The sequence below is a fragment of the Pyrus communis genome, chromosome 2 (genome assembly GCF_041283825.1).
Source record: "Pyrus communis isolate YQ-2024b chromosome 2, ASM4128382v1, whole genome shotgun sequence".
Taxonomy (NCBI): Eukaryota; Viridiplantae; Streptophyta; class Magnoliopsida; order Rosales; family Rosaceae; genus Pyrus; species Pyrus communis.
This window is the reverse complement of record NC_142566.1, coordinates 2308193-2319387: the sequence shown is the minus strand read 5'-3', so window position 1 is coordinate 2319387 and position 11195 is coordinate 2308193. Positions and strand designations below refer to the sequence as shown.

The following is an 11195-nucleotide window of genomic DNA, read 5'->3' as shown; positions in this document are numbered from 1 at the left end:
AGGTGAGTGGAAAAGTAACAATGGTAACGTCGGTGCTATGGAGGAATTGTCATGTGTTCACACGGTATATTGTACATCTCCGGATAAAAGTAGATATCTGCATGAATGGAAGCATCATCAAATAATAAGGTTACAAATTAAAAAGTTAAAAAATTTATTAAATAAAATACTTATATTAATTTATTTATTTTTCATATAATATATTACAATATCGTTCGACATGTTTTATATTTTGAAAACATTGCATGACAGCTTACCAAATACCATCAAATCTTTATATATAAAAAAATAATTATGATATTATTCAATCTTTTATCTGATTTCTCAATCAATTCTTCAAAATTTCACAACTTTTCAACGTTGATAGTAATAATTAAAAGTTAATATTAATATCACAAACAAATAAACTAATAATACATATAATATGTTGCTAATGTCACAAGATTTAAAAAAAACAAAACAAAAAAACAAAAAATGAGCTGGCCAATAATTCAGTGGAGTACGCACGTTAAAGCATAAAGAGAGAATTGGTGGTTGTGCCTTGTTTTGTGGGTGGAAAAAGTCTAGGCGAAAAATGTGTCGGTGGGATGAGTGCTGGTTGCTTTCTTTCTACTTTGCTAAAGCAACATCGGTACAATGGACGATTGTCATGTGTTCAGACAGTACACTATGCGTTCCACTAATATTTGTCTGTCCTGTGTCACTCCTTATAAGTTCCACTAATATTTGTTTGTTCTATCACTCTTTATAAGTTCCACTAATATTTGTCTGGTCTGTCACTCTTTGTAACTTACAAGAGAGTTCCCATCGTACTAGAGTGGTCGCACAATACTACTGAACTAAAAACTAAAATCGAAATGGTTACGAAACGGACCTAAGTTTCTCTCCTTATTGAGTAAATTTTAGTTAGGTGTATCATACACGTAGGTTTACACACTATGTAGATATATGATTCCACATAATTTTGTTAATACTCAAATCACAAATGAAGCAACAATTTGTTATATACATGAATTTACATAAGAGTATCACAAGCAGATAATAGACCCCCTACTACCTCCGCTGTCGTACATTTTGCCGGTTCATTCTTCCAATATTCCGGCGTTCAAATTTACTGATGATCGGTCAACACAATTACTACATAAAAAACTGGCACCATATAGGAAAATGCAGAATGTGGCAGGACTCATATCTCCGGTTTTGTTCATCTTGTTATATACGGATAGAAAACACCGCATATCTGGCAAAACTTTTCCAGGATGCCGCTTTGCCGGTTTACATGAACCTCCTATTGATTTGGGTTTGTACTGCTATCTGCAATAATATATGCGAAGACTACCATGGTTCAGAGTTGTTACCAAGAAAGTTTCTAATATACGACGGCCTGCTCCAACCATCCTCCATCAGAATTAGGTTAAGGCGTATCATCAATTTCTCTGCGGCATCTTCCTCCAAAACGGTTAACGAATCAGACGGTCGCCTCCGTAGTGGACGACCCTGAAAAATCCATATGAAGGTACCTTAAAAGATTTGCCATCAAAGTTGTATGTCGTCATACATATAGAAGTTAGAAAACGTACCTTTTTGTCCTGATATAACTTTAGATATTCAAGTGATTCCTCGTAAAATCCACAATGGTAGAGAAGAATGCTGTAATCTCTTAATTCCTTCGGATCAGCTTCTAGGAGAATAAGACGTTCACAAGCTGTAACAATAGATACAACGTTCAGATAACAATATGTGGACAGAATATGTGGCAGCGGGCACAATATGTCCAACGGTGATGATAAAATTTCAAATTTCAAATTGCAGTACAAGAATTTAACTTGAAAAGTCAAATCCTACTATTAACTAAAAATCACCACGGGACCTCAAACAGGTTAGAGATGCTTCTACAACTTTATTTAAAGATGGTTATGTATAACATGTTATTTTACTTGAAATGACTTATTGGTAAGGAGTCGGACCCTGTCCTCCAGAAAATGCAACTACAATTGTCCCAAGACATTCCCAGTGACATCTCAATCTATGTTACCGCTTCAACAGCTTCAAGAAGCATAATCTATTGACATTACCTTCTTGACACTGGGATTAAATACGATTCAATAAATGCGTACCAGATAGGGCACGCCTCATATCCCCAAAATGTACACTAGTCCAAACACCACGATCTAGTCTATGTTGAGCAGCCTTCGCAGATGCAAGCTGAAAGCCACTGCAAAAATAGAAAGGATCCTCACATATATGCACTTAACTTATATTAGTCTTCAGTTGAAACTACATTCATTTTGGACAAAGTACCTGTCTTCGTTTATGTTTGATCTATCGATAAAGTTAGCAGCACGTGCTGCCCTCAAGAACAAATTCCCTGGTTGATCATGCTGAAACGGCCAGAATGCATCCTTCAAATTTCTTAAAATCTGTACATACAGTAAACTATGAGAACAGATATAGCTAAGATTAAAGGCTTGGACACATGTCTATAGACCTTATCAAATGTTACCCAAATATGTATCTACATACAAATCAATGCCTTAAAAGGCAAAGGCGTGAGTGAAACGTTCCATGGATAACCCCGCCTTCGCCTCACGAGACCTATATATATATATATATATATATATATATATATATATATATATAATACTTTGTAAAACAAATATTCATTGTCGTTCAAAAATGCACAAGTCGCAAACAAGTTTAACTCGCATCAAAAACAAGTTTAACCAAGCAATCAAATGTACACAAAGATGCACACACATAATCGATAATCAATAGTTCTACTCACCAAAATCTATGCTTACAACTGCTCAATCGAAATCTAATGGTTGAAATCTACATCCTAGCAGAGAGAACGTTTCTCTTCTTTAAAAAAAAATTAACAGTCGTTGGATGAAGGTTGGTGAACAGAAACTATTGTACTCATTGGTGAATTGTATATCATGATTCAGAGGACCTGTAGATATGATACCAAGTCAGGTCCATATCCATAATATTCAGACTAAATATATGGTACCAACTTAAGGCAGGTTGGTAGTATTCTGACTAATTATACAAGTTACTTTCAAAGTAGGAGGACCTGTGGGTAATCTAGAGCACATGGAACCAATTTGAATAACACAGATTGCATTGCCATAACCAAAGATGAATGACAAAGGAACTAATCAATTAACAAAAAACCACAGGCAATATGATCATATTGCTCATTTAAAATATCTAGATCGAATGTTTTGTGGTTGAATTCTAACTAATTTATCCAAAACCTCTTGGCATTTTCAAATCCCTCATCCAAACACAGGGTGAGAGAACTAGGAGTTTTAGCGTACACAACTCGCTGACATAGGACAAAACAAATTAAGGCAAAACAAACAAATTTCAACATGAAAACATAAGTCACCTCCACTAAAAGGGCTTGCGAAGTCATTATGTGCACATTATCAGATTCCTTGCTTTTCTGTTTATGATAACCTCGGGGAAGACTATGAAGATCATGAGGAAAGAATATCTCCACATCGAAATCCAAAAAACCCCATAGGCGAAGCGTTTTCAAAATTTCTGAGTATATGAGTGAAAGCATTGCAGGTGATCCTGAACGATGTGTCAAAACCTGTTTGCAACATCAACATTAAACTCCTGAAAACAATCCCCATATTCTACTGTTCTCGCAACCTTGAAATAACAAATAAGTAAGGCAGACTTCCATACTGAGTGGAGATATAGAGCCCGTGATTCAGAGTGATACCTTGCAATCGTCCTTCGAAAACCCTGAAAAAAAGAGCAGATAAAAAATAGTCAGCGAAAGCAAGAATTTTGCAGCGAGGGGAAGAGCCAAGAAGATACACAGATCCTGATTTATTTAAAACAAATGATAGCTTTTCTGCTACAAAGTAATTGTTTCCCGATATGAAGTTTATCTTAGTTTCTCCCTGCCAGATTCCTTCAGCATTATAAGTTCGGCAGTTTCCCTACCAAGCTAAAATTTAGTTAAAAATAAAATGAATCACTTAAGAGTTTTTAAGTTCAACTTTGAATCAACTACAAAGGAATAATAATTCAAGTTATTGCAAACAAAAACTCTATCAATCAACATACCTTATTTACGTACAAATAGTTTTCCAAACTCTCCAACAATTTCTCAGGCGAGGATCTAAATGAAGAGTTGTGGTGAGAACAATAGTCCATGGAAAGATCACCAAACCTACTAATAAAAGCATCCACCGGAAGCGGAACTGAAGAATGTGACACAAGGGAGTCATCTTCTGCTGCAATGTAAAGAGCTGTTTTCCCCAAATCAACACATCTATTGATGGTAATGCTGGTTTCCCTCTCTATATTAGACAGATGGCGAATTTGTGAGCAGAACCCCTCCCTGGCCTCCTGGTTGTTTCTCAATTATATATCAATCAAAATCCAAACTAAGTAAACCCCATTGCATAATCAAGCATACATAGTCTTTATCAAACAAATACAAAAAGACATTGCATCATAACAAAGTATAAAATTACTCCCAAAAGAAGTGTACATTTGACCTATGCACGAGAACAGTTAATCCAGCAAATGAACATTATTATCCAATTGACAGTTGCAATAGACTTGACCTAAACTGGGTGGTAGGAAAAATGTATTGTGCAATGCAATTTACAAGGTGTCTAATATGATACAAAACAGTTTTGCATTAAAGTGAGAAAACCAGAAAAGTGAGGAAAACAACTTATCTAAATTTTTGAGGTAGGTCACAATAAAATAGTATATCATTTTAAGAAACAGTTTATACCTCGCACCTCAACATGACATATTACTTTTAGAAGGCTTGGTACTCTCAATCTTTCTTGACTCCTAGAAAATCAATAGAACCTAAAATGGATGAAACACTACCATACATAACTGAGAGAAGCTCATCTGAAACTAGAGCTAGAAAAGCCTTATTTCATTTTGTTTAGCTCGCTGTTTTTCTTGTTCTTTCTCCCTATTAAAATAATATAAAGGGAAAACTTGTTTATATTACTTCATCAATATGCTTCAATTGTACCTACCGAAAAAAAAAAAAACCAAAAAACAAAAAATCTAAAGCAATGTGAAGTTCCTTGTGTTTATTTTTCTTTCCGCTTATGGCTCCAATCGATCAAGTAATAGCCGTAAAAACAAAAACACAGAAACAGATACAAATTGTTTCAAAACCTTGCTAGACAAATTAAAGACGACGTTCTCGTTAAAAACTAAACTCCAATAAGAATGGCATGGTTAACATTCTTTGTTAAGAAATAACGGAAATAACGAAAACGACGATAACATGTTTCTTGCATCATCATGGTTTGATCATTTCTTGAAATTATTCTCACTATGATACCTCAATTTCATTTCAATTTATTATGCAAATTACCCAATTTTTTTATATATTTTGTAAATTATAGCCAACTAAACGCATGAAACTGATATATGATAATCTTCCAGCTCAAGAAATGAAATGGGAACATATGCTGAACAATTACATTAAAAATTGGGGGAAAAAACTAGATTAAAGTGAAGCTAATGCATTCATTTCATCAATTTAAAAATAATAATTAAAAAGTTAAAATTAAAAGAAGAACAATTTATAATTTATCAGGAAGAAGTAGGTAAATTTCTTACTCTGGCGAGGGAGGTGAGGGTTCCGGAAGAATCGAGAGCATCGTGGAGCACGAAATTGAAGTCACTGCCAACGTCGGCTTGGGCGCGGCTCGAGAGGCGAAGAGGGCGAGGGCATGATCGGTATTTCGAGAGTTTTGAAGAGGAAGAAGAAGATGAAGAGGTTGTGGATGTTGTGAGAAGCGAGTTCCTGAGAATCCATGGGGAAGAAGAAGAGGAAGCACCCAACCAAGTCATCGTTTTCTTTTACCAGAAAAATTCTGAGATATCGAGTCAGTTGGTGTTTATTTCTATATCGGATTTTTTTATTTTTATTTTTTGGTTGGATAATTTCTATATCTGATTTATCGAGTTATTTTATGGGAATTATCTGTCTAATTTGGACCACTTCTCTTGTTTGGGGTTCTCTATTAATTAATTAATTAATTAATTATTTTGAGTTTTTTTTTTTTCTCAAGGGGAACTTTTCATTAGGATTAGTTTTTCCTCAATTTTATTTCGGGACCCATTTATGAAACTTCGGAATACTTTAAATCGTTTTAAAATGACACTAACATATCATTTTTTGTAATTTCTTCCTATCCGTATGAATGATTAATTTTTTTGTAAAACACTTTACTTTTGATTTTTTTTTTTTTTAATTATTCGCTACAGTTATACATCACTATTTAAAAAATCATTAAAACAAGAGATTATTTAGTCATCAAACTATATAAAAATTGATAGACGAATTCAGTAAAAATATTATGAACGGTCTATCTATTTGGTATAATTGATCGACTAAACGACGTTTTATTTAATTTTTGCAGAGATGAACTTTACATATCGATTTATAATATAAACGGTCTCGATCATAATAAAAAAGTTTTGTGAATTGGACACAAAATAAAATGAGGAGGAACTTCTCCTCAGTCTTAAGGAGCCAAGCCCCTTTATGAAAAAGATAGACCATTTGAACTTGAGACACAATATTTTTTTAGCTAAATTCTCCATCCCCTTAGTGTAAAAATGTCAATGTACTAAAAAAAAAAAAAAAAAACTTAATTGTCAAAATGGTTCATGTGTTATAGTCATTTGGGCAATTTAGTTCCCGTGTTTTCAATTTGGACAATTTAGTCCTCTTGTTTATCTCTCTTAGCTAATTAAGAACATTTCATCTAATCTTTGCTAAAAAATTTATAAAAAAATAATATCATAACCTATTATAAAAAATAAAATAAAAAATCAGTTAAAATGGAAAGAATATAAATAAAAAATTAAACAAACCCACCTTGCATCTGCCTTGTCCTTGACCTAAACCCCAACCCTAGCCACACACGCAGGCAACTCGACGAACAAGTCTCTAGATCCACCTCAACCCACCTGCCACCGCATGAGTTCCTTCATCATAGTCACAAGAAAATCAACCATAACCACATCACCTCCGATTGCGTAATTGAGAAGTAGACCACAGTTGCGAAAGTCATAGATTAACCTTTCTCTTTATTTAAATTTACTATAAAAACACAAATCAATGAGAAATATCACGAGGACTAATTGACCTAATGACTAAACACATACCATTTTAACAGTTAAGCTTTTTAGTTTAAAGAAATCTTTAATGTTTAAAAAGACTAAAAAAGAAAAAAAGAATACTTCTTATTTGTTAAGAGTTTTTGAAAAATATTGTTCCTTCTCAATCAAACACCAAAAAGTAAATCGAGTAAGGGTTACAAAGAGGGCAAGGGGTCTATGTTTTTGTTCCTTCTCAATCACCCCTGTTTGGTATCCAACTTTTTTTTTTTTTTTTTTGAACAGAACTGGGATTAATCAGGGCACAACGGCTAGCAAGAACAACGAAAGCCAACGAAGGCTAACAAAGAGACAGAATAAGCAATAGTAAGATGGGATTACACAAAGACGCAGCCACAAATGGCAAAAACGTCATCCCACAAAGCAAAAACTACTCAAACGGGGGACAAGGAAGCCCACCTTTGTTCAGAATTCTCACAAAAGAAGATAGGGGTCTTTCGACCCAAACTAAGTCATGCATCTCCAACTTTTGTGTTTTTGAAACCCATAAATACTAAGTTATTTTCTCCCGTTTTGAAAACTATAATTTTTTTTTTTTCAAACTGTATGCTAAACAACCCTCAATATTTTGTTGGATGGATTTAAACAAAATTTCAACCTAAAGATACAGTGAAACAACGAATTCCCGAGCAAAAATAATTACAGGGGAACAAGCCTAAATAGACACAGTCCCGTTACTCCGTTGAACCGACTTTATCTTCGTCTGCCTCAAAGGCCTTCCTCATTTTCTCTTCATCAGTCTCAAAAGCCTTCCTCAGCTTCTCCTCATCTGTCTCAAAAGCTCTCCTTGCCTGTTTCAGCTCTTCATTCATTGACAGCAATTCTCTACAGCGATTGAGTTTCGGAAAATCCTGGGGAGTTTACCACACTTACATCAGTGTTTATGTCAGATTCTTTTTACGCTATTAACACAAAATTGACAAAATTTTTAAAAGTGGACGAAATTAACATAAAATTGATGATCAACCAGTGACAACATAACTCTGTCAAGTAACGTAAACGTTAGTCATGTTCAGCCATCAATATTATAAAGAGGTCCTGTTAGTGTCATCCTATCCATTCAATGAGTGGTGTTTCTCTTATGCTAAAATGAGAAAATACAATGCCATGTTCATGCCTTTCTGTTTTGTTTTTTCCTCCTACCGTGTAAGTCAAAAGCACAACAAATTGCAAAGACCTACATAAAGTATCTCTGCCAAATGAAATAAAATTATTGACCAATCGATTACAAGTAACTCGATTTTTATGCTCGTAACATGAAATTTCAAATGGCATAAAACTATTCCCACACAATCAAAGTATGCAGTGGAAATATATATGGAATATACCTTGCGAATTAAGTACAGAAAGTCATCAACAGATAACCTTCCCCTCTTTGATCCAATCTCCTGGGCTTTATGCACCTGCAGAAGTGTTGCATATTTGGGTTAATACTTGGCATACTATCTCATTTGCATGATGAATAGTAACTACCCTTGAGAAAAGCTTACCAGATCAGTCACATATTCCACAACGATGTCTTCCATGAGTGCCACACTCTCTGGAAGAGGCTGAAAGTAACAGAATCGGATAAGTCAATTTTAGTTGCAACAGAAACCAAAGAATAAAAGAACCACAGGTTAAGCTCCAACCGAACCACAAGAAGTGGGGCATGCCAACATCCAAATACCCGTCATCTATTTAAATATCACATCACAGCCTGACAAATAACTCCAAGTCCCAAATTAGATAGTGCTACTTACATTAGGATCGTCTCCAAAACCATACATCATGTGCTGCACTGTAACATTCACAACACATTTCGTGTCAACATTTTGAATAAAACCCATAAACACACTAAGTTGGCACAGAGTAGTTTGCTAAACACAATGATTATAACTGTAAACGTACATTCTTTTTGAAAGACTCCGCGTTTTCGCTTATTTGAACTTTCAGATGGCTGGGAGCCACCCGCTTTTGATTTTGATGTCGTCCCTCCAGAAGGGTTGCTCATCTTCTATGCAAACCTGCCCTGTAAATCACTAACATCGCAGAACAGAGCTATTACTGAATCTAATTCTTCAATTTAATAATATGGAGAATGATAAAATTGATGAAGCGGGCAAAGAGGATAACAGCAACGAAGAACTATAGCGACCCAGATTTCAAACCAGATCAATTGAAAAAATTAGAATCTTCAAAATTCAAATAAGCGGGAAACCCTAGGCACTGCTTGGTTGGAACGAAGAAGGGGGCAAAATGAAATTCGAAAAGAAAATTTTACATGTTGAGATCTTCAAAACCCTAAAGTCGGATTGCGAGAGGAGCAGAGAGCAGAGAGACGTTGGATCAAAGAGAGAGAAAGGCGCCTATCAATTTATATCAAAATACCCGATTTCATATCAAGAGTTTCTACTTTCGAAGACCCCGCAAGGCCTCTAAACTAGCCTTTATACAGTCAATAGAAAATTCTAATGAACTAGGATAAAGGAAACCAAATCCTTATTGAATAATGAAACATAAAATTACTTTTGACAAAGTACAAAAATGGAAGATGGTATTGTGCACTGTGCAATGTTACCAGTCTGCTAGACACTTGAATTTGCAGAAAAACTTCCAGGAATAATTTGCACCAACCCGCCGCGACTCAAACCGAAAAGCAAGCTCAAAATCGTAAAGCAATTTTATGCAACATATAAGAATCTAATATCATTGACAGCATAAGTTGGAAGAGAAGTAAAAAATCGAAGATGGGTTGATGCAGGCAGTTAAAAGAGCACAAGAGAGAAAGGATACCCAAAACCCATGACAAATACCCAAAACCCATGACAAATCATACTCAAAATTAGTGTATTGAAACCCTAAATTCAAAACATTTTTCTAGTTTTCCGTATTTTCTCATCAAAAAAACAATTCGTATAAAATCAGAAAAGAGAAATTACCAGTAGTAGCGTGCTCCGTGGCTCTTATGCGGCGTTCCTCCGCCCGCAACGGCGCCGAGGTTGCTTTCGGCGGCGATGAGAGGCGGACACGGGATCAATAGTCGGGTTCTCAGAGGATCAGCTGTTCGCAATTCGCAGCAGAAATCGCCGGCGAAAGAGTTGAGAGAGAGGCTGAGAGAATAGAGAGACAGTGCGTGAGGAGAGTACCGAAAGAAGGGAGATGAATGAAGTTGGCTACGGTGTGGACAAGTCCACAGAATGTTGTATAAGCTCTTCTGAAAACCAATAGAAGGCTGACATGTGGTTTTTTCAGAAAGGTCAGATTTGCAAATAAAGAAACCGAAACCGTTAGGTTAGAGAACCGTACGGTTTTGTACTGAAATCGAAGAAATCGAAGAAATCGAACCGTTCGATACGTTTCGGTTCCGATTTTTCAGTTTTTCTTCACACCCTTGGGTATTTTTTTTTTTTTTCCTTTAATTCAAATGATAGAAATTTTGATTAAATTTGAATCGAAATGTTTACATAAGATACCAGAGTGTTGAACAATCACTCTGATTCAAACTTATTCCAACTATGAATGTCATCTTCCTTAAACACAAAAAATGTAACTAAATGTGCTGCCCTATTACAAACACGGGGAGTAAAACGAAATACCAAATAGGATACCTTCACTCATTACCTCCGGTTGCAAAGTACCATTAATCATCTCTATAAGATTCAGATTCGACCTGTACGTCCAAAAAACCTTTCTCCATAGAAGCTACAAGGGCCGCCCTAACTGCATTTGCTTCCGCTATCAAACTAGATGTGCAAGGGTAATTTCCAATCCCACCAGCTACACGGAAAATTCCGGCAAAGTACCAGCCATGGGAGTGGTCACAGGCCGCCGCAGCTCGTCAACCCTTGCGCACCCCTAGTCAATCATCTGTATTTTCTCTTAAGTTTAGCCACTTTTCCACATCTATTTTTTCTAACATCATTGCCTTTTTTTTTTTTTCTTTTTCCATGAAGTGTTTTCAACTTTTTAATATGATTTTTTCATTTTAAGGTCGTGTTTGGCATACCTTATAAGGTTTC

At 35.4% G+C, this 11195-nt stretch overlaps 2 protein-coding genes across 3 annotated transcripts; both read right to left on the bottom strand.

The window, feature by feature from the left end:
- Window positions 1-950: 950 nt before the first annotated feature.
- Window positions 951-5951, bottom strand: LOC137748909 (transglutaminase family protein). The gene is made up of 8 exons (XM_068489102.2): window positions 5626-5951; window positions 4090-4374; window positions 3703-3762; window positions 3395-3604; window positions 2302-2420; window positions 2118-2215; window positions 1581-1705; window positions 951-1497 (listed from the first exon to the last, which is right to left on the bottom strand). Exons 1-8 carry the CDS (start codon window positions 5857-5859, stop codon window positions 1336-1338), a joined length of 1293 nt encoding a protein of 430 aa, XP_068345203.1. The 5' UTR covers window positions 5860-5951; the 3' UTR covers window positions 951-1335.
- A 1754-nt stretch (window positions 5952-7705) lies between these two features.
- On the bottom strand, window positions 7706-10352 carry TAF13 (TBP-associated factor 13). Of its 2 annotated transcripts, none has more exons than XM_068488634.2 (6): window positions 10116-10352; window positions 9085-9215; window positions 8937-8974; window positions 8685-8744; window positions 8523-8597; window positions 7706-8045 (listed from the first exon to the last, which is right to left on the bottom strand). In XM_068488634.2, the coding sequence occupies exons 2-6, from the start codon at window positions 9185-9187 to the stop codon at window positions 7869-7871; spliced, it is 453 nt and encodes a 150-aa protein (XP_068344735.1). In that variant the 5' UTR covers window positions 9188-9215; window positions 10116-10352; the 3' UTR covers window positions 7706-7868. The 2 variants fall into 2 exon arrangements, with proteins under 2 accessions (XP_068344735.1, XP_068344736.1); XM_068488635.2 differs by having other exon boundaries at window positions 9085-9205.
- Between the last annotated feature and the right edge of the window lie 843 nt (window positions 10353-11195).

Bases quoted from the DNA above. Each gene is read 5' to 3' on its own strand.
- LOC137748909 (XM_068489102.2), bottom strand. From the start codon at position 5,859: ATGACTTGGTTGGGTGCTTCCTCTTCTTCTTCCCCATGGATTCTCAGG. The intron at 2,216-2,301 runs GTACTTTGTCCA...CTATTTTTGCAG, and splicing joins TCAAACATAAACGAAGACAG to TGGCTTTCAGCTTGCATCTG. The intron at 1,706-2,117 runs GTACGCATTTAT...CTATTGTTACAG, and splicing joins TATGAGGCGTGCCCTATCTG to CTTGTGAACGTCTTATTCTC.
- TAF13 (XM_068488634.2), bottom strand. From the start codon at position 9,187: ATGAGCAACCCTTCTGGAGGGACGACATCAAAATCAAAAGCGGGTGGC. The intron at 8,745-8,936 runs GTAAGTAGCACT...TGTTACTTTCAG, and splicing joins GTTTTGGAGACGATCCTAAT to CCTCTTCCAGAGAGTGTGGC. The intron at 8,046-8,522 runs GTATATTCCATA...TAAACTCCCCAG, and splicing joins TTCTGTACTTAATTCGCAAG to GATTTTCCGAAACTCAATCG.